Source organism: Bombina bombina, chromosome 7, assembly GCF_027579735.1.
Source record: "Bombina bombina isolate aBomBom1 chromosome 7, aBomBom1.pri, whole genome shotgun sequence".
In the NCBI taxonomy this organism is placed as follows: Eukaryota; Metazoa; Chordata; class Amphibia; order Anura; family Bombinatoridae; genus Bombina; species Bombina bombina.
Genome location: NC_069505.1, coordinates 353,152,298 through 353,164,403, shown reverse-complemented (window position 1 = coordinate 353,164,403; position 12,106 = coordinate 353,152,298). Strand labels below are relative to the sequence as shown.

Below are 12,106 nucleotides of genomic sequence, written 5' to 3'. Positions count from 1 at the left end.
TGGAGGTGAAGCAGCATGCAGATTACTGGTTGAGTAGGGTCAGTGGCTCTTGGATAAGCGGTCGCCTTCCGGAGGGGGAATGATGCCACTATTTCTGCAATTGGCAAATTACACACACCAAAAGTGTAATGTATAGATCGCCTTTGGGCCAAAGTATAGATTAAATAATCTCCTTTTTGTTATTACTGAACAAAGCTCCTGAATGTTGCTGATGCTCATTAGCCCACCCACCATAATTCCCAAGAACACCTTTTTAAATGGGTTGGGATCTCTACCATCCCCGCAATGTAAGGTTGATTTTTGCGATTGCCTCTTGTTAAAATCTCTTCTACAGCCAATACTGCAAGATTGACATTTTCAGAATAGGTGGCAGTCTCAACAGGCAAACACCTATTTGTAATTAATGGAACACACTCCAGCAGGTAAAATGGATAATCTGGGGTATATTAAGGAGGAAACAAATTGTACAATACATTGTACCAACAATGATTTCAATTTATTGGCCTTTGTGTCTGTTCATCAGTAGAAGAAAACAACAACATCATGAATGTATTAACAAGCTTTCTTTATTTTACTTACAAGAAAAAAACAATTAGATCTGATTTTATTTTTTAATCCAGGAACATTCTACAGCACTATATGTTTTGGATAGATGTCACAGTATATTTTCACATTTGTCTTGCTAGGTTCATTAAAACATCCACACTTTTCTTTTCAAAAACAAAATATACAGGAGATGATGAAGATGTGCTGTTAAATGTCAATCACAGAAACTGTGCCATAAATAAGTAAAACAATTTCTAAAGAAATAGTGCACCCAGCATTTACAAAATATATACATATATATAACACTATTTAAATTAGTGTTTCCCAAACTCAGGACCCTTAACAGGCCAGATTTTCATTATATCTTATATGTGAAATAATTAGCTGATGGGTGAGCCAATCATTTCACCTTTGCGCTAGTTAAGATATAATGAAAATTTGGTCTGTTAAGGGAATGGCCTATTTGGGAAACACTGATTTAAAGGGCCAGTGTACTGCATAATTGGTTTCTCCTAAATTTGTTTCCATTGACTTGTTTTACAAGCTGCATATTATAAAAGTTATGGGAAATTGCTCATTTAGGTAGATTTTTGTATGTTAAATAGATGTCTCTACTACTTGAAACCACAACCCAAAAATGGTCTGAGCTTGCAGGGAGAGTGGACCTCAGCTTATCTCTCTATTTTTTCTCCCTGTATACACAGTGAGAACAATACCTAAAAGATAATAAAATGTAAATTTTCTATTGTTATGTCATACCCCCACTGGGAGTTTGATTACTTCTAAACCTTCTTGTGTACATAGCTTTTCTATAACCTCAGTACTCAAGTATTGACATTTTCTGCACAACAGGCAAAATAGCCATTTCAAATAGCATAATAAATGTAAAGGCGTTATTAGTAAACAATTTAATACACTCCAGCAAGTAAAATAGTTTACTGGAAAGTAAAAGTGCACGGGCAAAATTTTTGGTTCAGTTGAATCCTTTGTTCCAAATATTCTAAATATTTTGAATATTCGTGTCTGTGCTGTTCAGTTACATTTGTTCCAAAACTACAGGTAAAAAAAAGTTCACCTTCTACTTTAGTGCAGGTCCTGGGAGCCGCCACACCAAGCCTCCAATAAGCCCAGCCGGGCTCTCCAGCTCGCTAAAGGTATTTTAACTATTTAACCCTTTTAGGACACAGCTTTCAGTTTGCTCAATTGTTTTATGACGGAAAAATTCCGTCATATGTCCTTAAAAGGTTAAAGGTAACCAATGGATACTGAGAAATTGGTCATTCATTTGTTTTCTTTACCTTTCATGCTTGCATTCATTTAGATATTCGTTTTGTGAAAGGTAGACGAATATCCATGTTTTGTTAACAAATGTAAATTTGTAAGGAAACAAATACACGTCTACTGGAAACACTGTAAATGGGAGGAAATAAAATATATGACAGTACACTGTGCTGTTAACATAAAATACTGTACATCACAAAAGCAAACATTCATTAGAATGGTCAGATCACAAGTAACATTATACATAAAGTGTGAATAATATTAACTTTCATCTTCATTTACTAGCAATACATTTCTGTTTTTGGTAAATGGACTGAATTGTCTCACACACCATTAGCAGGTAGATATCTAGTACTATATAGGTTTTCATAGTGTAATCTGCACCCAGTGGCATAAAGAGGGCTGTGTGACCTATAACCTGGTAAAAGACTAAAATGCACTTTGGTGTAAAGAGTTAAAGGGACGTAAACGTTTTTAAAAAATGCTCTAATGTGTTACAGCTTTTTACTATTGCACTATAGCTTGCATGTCACTGTGTTGAACACTTTTGCAGGGATTAAAAGCACACATCTTGTGAACTAATGGAGCATATGTGTGTAGTCTCTTTTGCTCTTTCTCCCCCCTTTTTTGCTCTGTCTCTCTCCCCCTGTCTTTTGCTCTCTTTCTCTCTCCATCCCTCTCTTTTGCTCTCTCCCCTCTTTTGCTCTCTCTCTCCCCCCCTCTTTTGCTCTCTCCCCCCCCCTCTTTTGCTCTCTCTCTCCCCCCCTCTTTTGCTCTCTCTCTCCCCCCCTCTTTTGCTCTCTCTCTCTCTCCCCCTCTCTCTCCCCCTCTCTTTTTCTCTCTCTCTCCCCCTCTCTTTTTCTCTCTCTCTCCCCCTCTCTTTTTCTCTCTCTCTCCCCCCCTCTCTTTTTCTCTCTCTCTCCCCCCCTCTCTTTTTCTCTCTCTCCCCCCCCCTCTCTTTTTCTCTCTCTCTCCCCCCTCTTTTTCTCTCTCTCTCCCCCCTCTCTTTTTCTCTCCCCCCCCCCCCTCTCTTTTTCTCTCTCTCTCCCCCCCCTCTCTTTTTCTCTCTCTCTCCCCCCCCCTCTCTTTTTCTCTCTCTCTCCCCCCCCTCTCTTTTTCTCTCTCTCTCTCCCCCCCCTCTCTTTTTCTCTCTCTCTCCCCCCTCTCTCTTTCTCTCTCTCCCCCCTCTCTCTTTCTCTCTCTCTCCCCCTCTCTCTTTCTCTCTCTCTCCCCCCTCTCTCTTTCTCTCTCTCTCCCCCTCTCTCTTTCTCTCTCTCTCCCCCTCTCTTTTTCTCTCTCTCTCCCCCTCTCTTTTTCTCTCTCTCTCCCCCTCTCTTTTTCTCTCTCTCTCCCCCTCTCTTTTTCTCTCTCTCTCCCCCCTCTCTTTTTCTCTCTCTCTCCCGCTCTCTTTTTCTCTCTCTTCCCTCTATTTTACTCTCTCTCCCCCTCTCTCTCTCTCTCTCTCTCCCCCCCTCTTTTGCTCTCTCTCTCCCCCTCTCTTTTTCTCTCTCTCCCCCTCTCTTTTTCTCTCTCTCTCTCTCCCCCTCTTTTTCTCTCTCTCTCTCCCCCTCTCTTTTTCTCTCTCTCTCTCCCCCTCTCTTTTTCTCTCTCTCTCCCCCCCCTCTCTTTTTCTCTCTCTCTCCCCCCCTCTCTTTTTCTCTCTCTCTCCCCCCCTCTCTTTCTCTCTCTCTCCCCCCCCTCTCTTTTTCTCTCTCTCTCCCCCTCTCTTTTTCTCTCTCTCTCCCCCTCTCTTTTTCTCTCTCTCTCCCCCTCTCTTTTTCTCTCTCTCTCCCCCTCTCTTTTTCTCGTTTCCAGGTATGCTTTTTAACAAAGGATATTAAAAAGTAAAAAATAGCAGTAAACCTATCTTTATAGGGATATGAAAGTCAATTTTTTGTGTGATTCAGACAGCGCATACCATTTAAAAAGTTTCCAAATGACCTTTTTAGTATCAAATTTGCTTGGTTCCCACGATATTCCTTGTTGAAATAGCGCTGCCATCTAGTGCTCTTACAAATGGATAACATTCTTGCAAAACTGCTGCCATATAGCGCTACAGAAATGGGCAGGCTCCTGAGATTACGTTCTTGCTTTTCAACAAAAGATACCAAGAGAACCATGACAAATTGAAAATAGAAATGAGAAAATCACATGCTCTATCGAAATGATGAAAGATAATTTTTTGGTTTCATATCCCTTTAAATTGCACGCTCTATCTGAATCAAGACTCATGTCCCTTTATTTGTAATATCAAAATGTAAACAGTAATGTGACCTACGTTTTAACAGAAGTGAAACTGTCTAGTATAATGTCTTACAATGGAACATGCAAATGTTCCTTTACAGTGATAAAATATACAAATAACAGATTTTTTACTTAGAAAGTGCAGTCCTTTGATAAGATTATCAAGCATGCGCTACAGACATAAATAATCATTTCATAAATGGATTACTGCTACCAAAAATCTAAATAATGATTACCTTTTCTTTATCGAAATGAGTCTATGGGAAAGAATACATTTAAAAAGAAATTGTAATATAATTGAAAATAAAAATTACAATCACTAATGAAATGTATCATGATTACAAAATGCTTAATCTTTTAAAATCCTGCAAGGATTAGAACAATGGCTGGTGACATATCAAGATCAATTGTGTATAAAAAAATCCAATTTCAGTGAAAAATCTGAGCACTGAAGGTGAGGGGATACAATACAAGATCAACTCAGACTTTAATACTATGGGCGCCATGTACTAAGAGGCGGGCGGACAGCTTCTTAACTCGCAAAGCTGTCCGCCCGCCTCCGTTACACACAGGCAGCGGATCTATTGATCCGCTTGCCTGTATGTACCATTACACACTCATCGGAGTGTGTAATGCCCGCTCCTTCAATCACACGACCAATCACGCGACTGAAGGGGCTGTCAATCACCGAGAGCGAGCGTGCTCTTGGTGATTTTGCTTCGCCACCTAAGAGGTAGCGTAGGCTTTAGGAAGCAGCGGTCTAATGACCGCTGCTTCTTACATTGCAGGAAGCAGGCTCGCATATGCGAACCTGCCCCGCAAAGGCTCCGGAGCAGCTTTCGCTGCTTCGTACATGGAGCCCTATAGCTCTTCCATCTTCCTCTTTTTCCCCTCATTGTACAAGCCTTCCCATCAATGCCTGGAAATGAAAGCAACAGATACAACTCCAAATATGAGCCCTTCCAATTGTTTTCTCTTAATATTTTTTAAATAGAAAGCTATAGATCTCGTCCAACATTTCTGTGCCAAAAATTTCAAGATTCTGACCACATCCACTTCTGTAATGCTAGAGTAACCCACGCAAACTTAAAGGGACATGAAATCCATTTTTTCTCTCTCACGATTTAGAAAGAGTGTGCAATTTTCAACAACTTTGTAATTTACTTCTATTATCTAATTTGCTTCATTCTCTTGATATCCTTTGCTGAAGAGCATATATAGATAGGCTCAGTAGCTTCTGATTGGTGGCTGCACATAGATATCTCGTGTGATTGGCTCATCCATTTGCATTGTTATTTCTTCAACACAGGATAACTAAGCAATGAAGCAAATTAGATAATAGAAGTAAATTGGAATGTTTTCTAAAATTGTATTCTCTACCTGAATCATGAAAGAAAAAAAAATTGGGTTTAGTGTCCCTTTAACCTATTGACCACTACCCACACTATAGAGCTGACGATATTTCAAGTTATGTCTGTCCAAATTTGGGACCCTTCTATCCATTTGCTGGGTTTGAAGGCTCAAAAAGCTCTGATCCACAGGCTGCCATACCAATGTATCCACTGCTGAATCACCAACATTAGAAATCCATGTTAAGCTACTTTGTCAATATGTGAATACAATTATATAGAGAGATAGAGAACAAAGGAAAGAGAGGAGTGTATAGGTATTAGTGCGGGGAGGGCACACCGGGGAGGGGGGCGGTCTAGGATTTATCTTATCCAGAAGAGATGTTCAATGAACATCACCATGGATTTCTTATGTTGGTGATCTCAGAGCAAATACACTGGTATACTAGCTAGGATTATAAATTAAGTGATGGTTACAGGATTTGATTAGTGATAAACACAGAAAAAAATAACCCAAAAGGTTAGAGGGTGAAAAAAAAAAAAAGATGTAAATCCCATAGAGTCTTAAATCCAAAATAGGAAAATATTTTTCTTATCAGCTTATGTTTCCTGAGAAAATACTGATTTCACAAGATCATTGAACAGTCTTGTAACAGAAGTTCATAGCATTAGAACTCCACTGAGCTCACATGGTTTCTTCAGCCTCACCATGTCTCCGAACAAGAGAAAATTTTCCGGTAGGATCAGGAATATACCACTTCTCCCATACTTCTGAATATGAAGCAGCTCTGCCCCATGGCTTAAAATGACCATTCCAATGAAGGAGTTTTGCAGCCTTCACAAACTGGGGAGAGTAGCGTTTTCCTGTATTCGAACCTTTGAAAATAAAGTAAATTATGTTGATGTCAAAACAGTTTTTGGTAAAGCAAATGATAAATTTGTTAGGGGATATATCTAGGGTTGCCATCCAGCCAATACTTAACAAGACTGGTGTTTAAAGTTCAGGTCAATAATATATATTAAAGAATAAATATAGAAATAAAGACCTTGTTGTGCTGAAACCTGAATTCAAAACAGAAAATCTGATAAAATCAGCCCCGGAACAAGAGTAATGCTGTGCAATTATTTATGCAAATTTATGATGAGTTTGGCTGTTTTTTTTTTTAATTTGTACCAAAAAGGTGGCAACCTTAGATATATCACATGCTCCATTGACCCAATCATTTAATTACATAAACAGCATATAATTAAATATGAACATGGAGAGGATTACGGATTTACATTGTTGTCTTTAATTACTAGAAGCAAAAAAAGTTTTATAACACATTTTATAACTAAACAGAGAAGTACTAAACCAGGTAAGGAACAAATGCATAACAGCTGTTTGTCGCTAATAACCAAAATACATGTACACAGATGAAAAACATATGTTTACCTGATAAATTAATTTTATGATGGTGAGAGTCCACGAGCCATTACATGTGGGATTAAAGTCCAGTCTAAAAGGAGGAGGCAAAAACACCCAGCATAACAGATCTTTTAATCCCTTCCATTTTCCCATGATTCCCGAGTCATACATATGACAAAGATAAGGGAGACATTTAGAAAAGATAAAACAAAGCAAGTGAAGTGCAAAAATGGTACTGATGCCAACTGGAATGAAGAAACAAGGGTGAGTCTTGCGGACTCTCACCATCACAAAAGAAATTAAATTTATCACGTAAGCATAGAAATTCGGCCTTTAAGGGAACTGGCTGATAAACCCTTATACAGAACATCCTGCAAACATTGCCAAATATAAGGAATTCTAAAAAGAGTTCCAACAATAATTCTTCAGAATCAGGAAAGGAACACTTTTCAGACTTTGTTGATTAGTAGTCTCGCCAGCAGAGGAGTCTAAACTCCCTGCACTCTCCAGGTACCCCAAACTGCGCCCCAGTCCGACAGGCTGGTGTTGGTGGTGATTACGACCCAGGTTGGACAAAGAGGAGGCTCCCTGAATCAGAGATTGGTAAATTTGCCACCAAGTTAGATATTGTTTTCTCTTTAAGTCTAAAGGGATCTTCTGAGATTTGTTGTTATCTCCATTCCATTGTTGAAACAGTCATAGCTGCAAAGGATATAAGTAGAATCTGGCAAAAGGCACGTCATCTGGCACTGCACTAGCATGAGACCAACCACTTCCATGCATTGAAGCACTGTAGGAAGAGGAGATTGATGTAGAAGGGCACAAGGCTTCTGCAATATGAGTCTGTGCTAATCTATGAGAGGTAGTATCATTGATACAGAATCTATAATGAAACCCAGAAACTAAATAACTTTGTTCATATGTTCCTGAGCAATCTGGGGAGAAGTAGCCTGTACCAGAATGTCGTCTAAGGAGCTTCTGCAATTCCATAAGCTCTCACTACCGACAAAAGCACTCCAATAACCTTTGTTAGCACTGCTGTTGCCCTGAGAAATTATGTTCAGTAACCAGGAATCTTGAAAGGATGTTTTCCAAGCCTGCTGAAAAAGGTCCAGTATGCCCCCTACCAGAATGGAGTCATGGAGATTGAAAACATACAGAAGGGTTTTTGGTTTGTTTGGACTGAGACAACCAGGTATCCATGTGGACATGGAGGTCTCGGACGTTTGGTACAATGATGAAGATGAGCTCAGAATGATGAAGAGTAAAAAAAATCCAGCGGACATAACCCTGCTCTTAGCTTTCTTTTTCTTACGGCAGGAAAGCTCCTTTATGTCCAGTGACTGTACCAATAATATCATCCAGTCCAAGTCCAAGTGCTGTTTGCAGTCTTGAACAACCTTGAGTAAATGTCAGCTTCTTGGCAAATAATGTCAGAAATTATGTCACACCAGACTGCAGTAGCTGCAGATACGCATGCTACCCTAACAGCTGGGCAGAACATATATCCTGAAAGAATCAAGCTTTATGTTCTTGGGATCCTTAAAAAAAAAATGACCTCTAAAAGAATGGTAGTCCACCTAGCCAGAGTGGAAATAGCACCATTCACATTTGGAATAGTCTCAGAGGGTAAGGTGAATATGTTTTTGAATTTAGTGGCGGGAACAAAAGGAAATGCCTGGTTTATTCCATTCCTTGTTAGTTAGGTTACAAACTGAATCAGGAACAGAGAAGGTAGATGGCTTTTTTAGGATGGCCTTAAAGAACATCAATCTTTTTAACAGATTGTTTGTCTGCAGATTGAGGTCCTCAACCTCCAAATGTATGTGCTCCAAACTAAAATTAAAGGACACTTTTGGTATTTAATCAGCAGGGGGTCCTGGGTTTCTAAATAATCCACAGCAGGGCAGGAAAATTCTGATTCAATAGTACTGAAAGATATGGGGTACCTAGGATGTCCCATATGAGCCTAGGGCCTGCGCAGATTTCTCTTCTGCACTTTGCATGCATTTTTGCTTAACTGATGGAGGCATGAAACCCATTAGTTGTGAATATATGGTTTTAAGTGGGAGAAAAGTCAGTAAAACTGTCCTGGGGATACCTCTGGTGAGAACTCTGCTGCAAATGCAAAGCAGCATGACCCTGTTTAGCGTTAGGCCATAGACTCTGTGCACTATTGTCATAACGGAGCAGGGAGGGGGCATATCAGCACAACCTTCCATAGCAAACACTGTTGAAAAGGTGTTAAATGATCAGTCGATCACCCTCCTAAAGGATCAGCATTATTGCCTAAGATGTGAGCTGCACCAGTTTGCTCTATAGTAATTAATATAGTAAGAACAGGCAAGTATCTAAAACGAGATACCAGCATAGAAATACACTATAAGAGGCACCCCCAAGAGGAAAACACAAATGTTGGCACAATGTAATAAAGTGAAGTGTCTAGAAGGGAATCAGAAACAATTGGGTACGGTCTCTTACATTTTAAAACACATTTTTCTTTAAAAGAAGTAAGGGTTACAGTAATTGTGTAACGTCACTTTAAACTCTCCTTCCCTGCTTGAGAAAATGGCTACCGCACTGCAGAGTGGTTAAATTTAAGTCAGCAAATATAAAATCACAGTAATCCATTTTTATTAAGTATTTTTTTCTTTTAAAGGTGCCAGAAATGCCTAAAACTGTACATATTGTTAAATGGTGTATGTGATCATGGCCCCAGGCTATGTGAACCATGATCATGCTGATAGCCTGTGGTCTATGAAGGTGCATGCTACTTACCTGTCAGCACCTTTGCCTACCATGCTCACCTTAGCTGCAGAAGACTGCTTCTAGTAGACGGCCTATCCAAGGCAGTGCAAGAACAGTGCCAAGGATCTATAAGGAGCAGCACACTGTAGACCAAGTGATTGGTGGGCATGACCATACTTCACCTGGGAGGCTGGTGGCATCTACACACTGAGGGAAGATTTTCACTGCCTGGCTGAACTCCTGTACACTCCACTGCCCTGTTCCTAGGGAGGATAATGGGTCTTTCATCAGTTATAGAACCCTTTTAAAAGGACGTGAAGATTAGGATTTCATCTTTAACCCACACTCCTTGCTGGTGGAAAAAAAAAAGACTGAGGTATCATAGGAAAGTGGGAGGGATTTAAAGCTCTGTTATGTTGGGTATTTTGCCTCCTCCTATTAGACATGTGATGACTTGTGATCTCACACCATCTTATTAAAAAAAGTATGATAACAAATGAAATGTGTTCATCCACTATTTCCTATGAGGAACCTCTCCAGGACAGCAGAGGAGCAGCTGGACAGCATCTTCAAGGGACAATAAGCTTTCAAGGTTCAGATAGTGCATGCCATTTTAAACAACTTTTTAATTTACGTATATCATCTCATTTGCTTTGCTCCCTTGGTACCTTTGAAAAGCATACCTAGGTGGGCTCAAGATCAGCTACTAGGATCTAGCTGCTGATTGGTGGCTGCACATAAATGCATCTCGTTATTGGTTCACCTGATGTATTCAGCTAGCTATCAGTAGAGCACTGCTTCTCTTTCAACAAACGATACATAGAAAATGAAGCACATCTGATAATAGAAGTAAATTAATTAGGCTTAATTTTGAATTTATTGTCCCTTTTAGCTGCTATCCAGCTGGTAGTAGATGTACTAAAATGTTAACACCTCCCTTTTCAATTAACTTCTGACCTATATTTGTGCTTTCATTTTTTTTTTTTTTTTTTTTTTTAAAATACCTCCCTATCCCACCTCCAAAGACTTTTCATGTGCTATTCCCTGGAACCCTTTCCTTCGCTCTGTCAAACAGTCCTCAACCTTGCATAGCTTCAAGAGCTATTTGAAAGCCCACCTATTTAGTGAGGGTTACCACCACTCCTTAGAAATCTTGAAATGACTTCTCACTGCTGCAACTACAATCCATGTGACAAGCTACCCCCACACCTCGTGTCTAACCAACCTTCAACATGTAGACTAAATTCTTTTGAGTAGGGCTCTCTTCCTCCTGTTTTGGATTTGTTTGTTTAGACTGTTTTAAATATCTGTAATTTAACATGAAACAATTTAATTTTATAGGTTTATGTACCCAAGCTCCAGCAATTAGGCAATGTATTACAAATAGACGATGATATTATTATTATTATTATTATTATTATTATTATTATTATTATTATTATTAATAATAATAATAATAATAATAATAATAATAATAATAATAATAATAATAATAATATCTAGTGACCATTTGTGCATTAGAACTAAAAAACAGAATTTATGCTTACCTGATAAATTACTTTCTCTTGTGATGTATCGAGTCCACGGATTCATCCTTTACTTGTGGGATATTCTCCTTCCCAACAGGAAGTGGCAAAGAGAGCACACAGCAGAGCTGTCCATATAGCTCCCCCTCTAGCTCCACCCCCCAGTCATTCGACCGAAGGTTAGGAAGAAAAAGGAGAAACCATAGGGTGCAGTGGTGACTGTAGTTTAAACAAAAAAAACTACCTGACTTAATAGCCAGGGCGGGCCGTGGACTCGATACATCACAAGAGAAAGTAATTTATCAGGTAAGCATAAATTCTGTTTTCTCTTGTAAGATGTATCAAGTCCACGGATTCATCCTTTACTTGTGGGATACCAATACCAAAGCTTTAGGACACGGATGAAGGGAGGGAACAAGACAGGTACCTTAAACGGAAGGCACCACTGCTTGTAAAACCTTTCTCCCAAAAATAGCCTCCGAAGAAGCAAAAGTATCGAATTTGGAAAATTTGGAAAAAGTATGCAGTGAAGACCAAGTCGCTGCCTTACAAATCTGTTCAACAGAAGCCTCATTTTTAAAAGCCCATGTGAAAGCCACTGCTCTGGTAGAATGAGCAGCAATTGTTTCGGGAGGCTGCTGGCCAGCAGTCTCATAAGCCAAATGGATGATGCTTTTCAGCCAAAAGGAAAGAGAGGTAGCAGTCGCCTTCTGACCTCTCCTCTTACCAGAATAGATAACAAACAATGAAGTTGTTTGTCTGAAATCCTTAGTTGCTTGTAAATAGAACTTTAAAGCACGAACCACATCAAGATTGTGTAACAGACATTCCTTCTTCAAATAAGGATTAGGACACAGAGAAGGAACAACAATTTCATGGTTAATATTCTTATTAGACACAACCTTAGGAAGAAAACCGGGTTTGGTACGCAAAACTACCTTATCTGCATGGAAAACCAGGTAAGGTGAATCACACTGTAAAGCAGATAACTCTGAAACTCTTCG

The 12,106-nt window shown here is 39.4% G+C and overlaps 1 protein-coding gene across 2 annotated transcripts in view; it reads right to left on the bottom strand.

Moving 5' to 3' along the window:
• Positions 1 to 3,552: 3,552 nt before the first annotated feature.
• Positions 3,553 to 12,106, bottom strand: part of GLT8D1 (glycosyltransferase 8 domain containing 1) — a 63,658-nt gene continuing 55,104 nt past the window's right edge. For both annotated transcript variants that reach the window (XM_053721031.1, XM_053721032.1), the window contains exon 10: positions 3,553 to 6,296. In XM_053721031.1, coding sequence (XP_053577006.1) covers positions 6,106 to 6,296 — 191 coding nt within the window. In that variant the 3' untranslated portion in view covers positions 3,553 to 6,105. The remainder of the gene's footprint in view (positions 6,297 to 12,106) is intronic.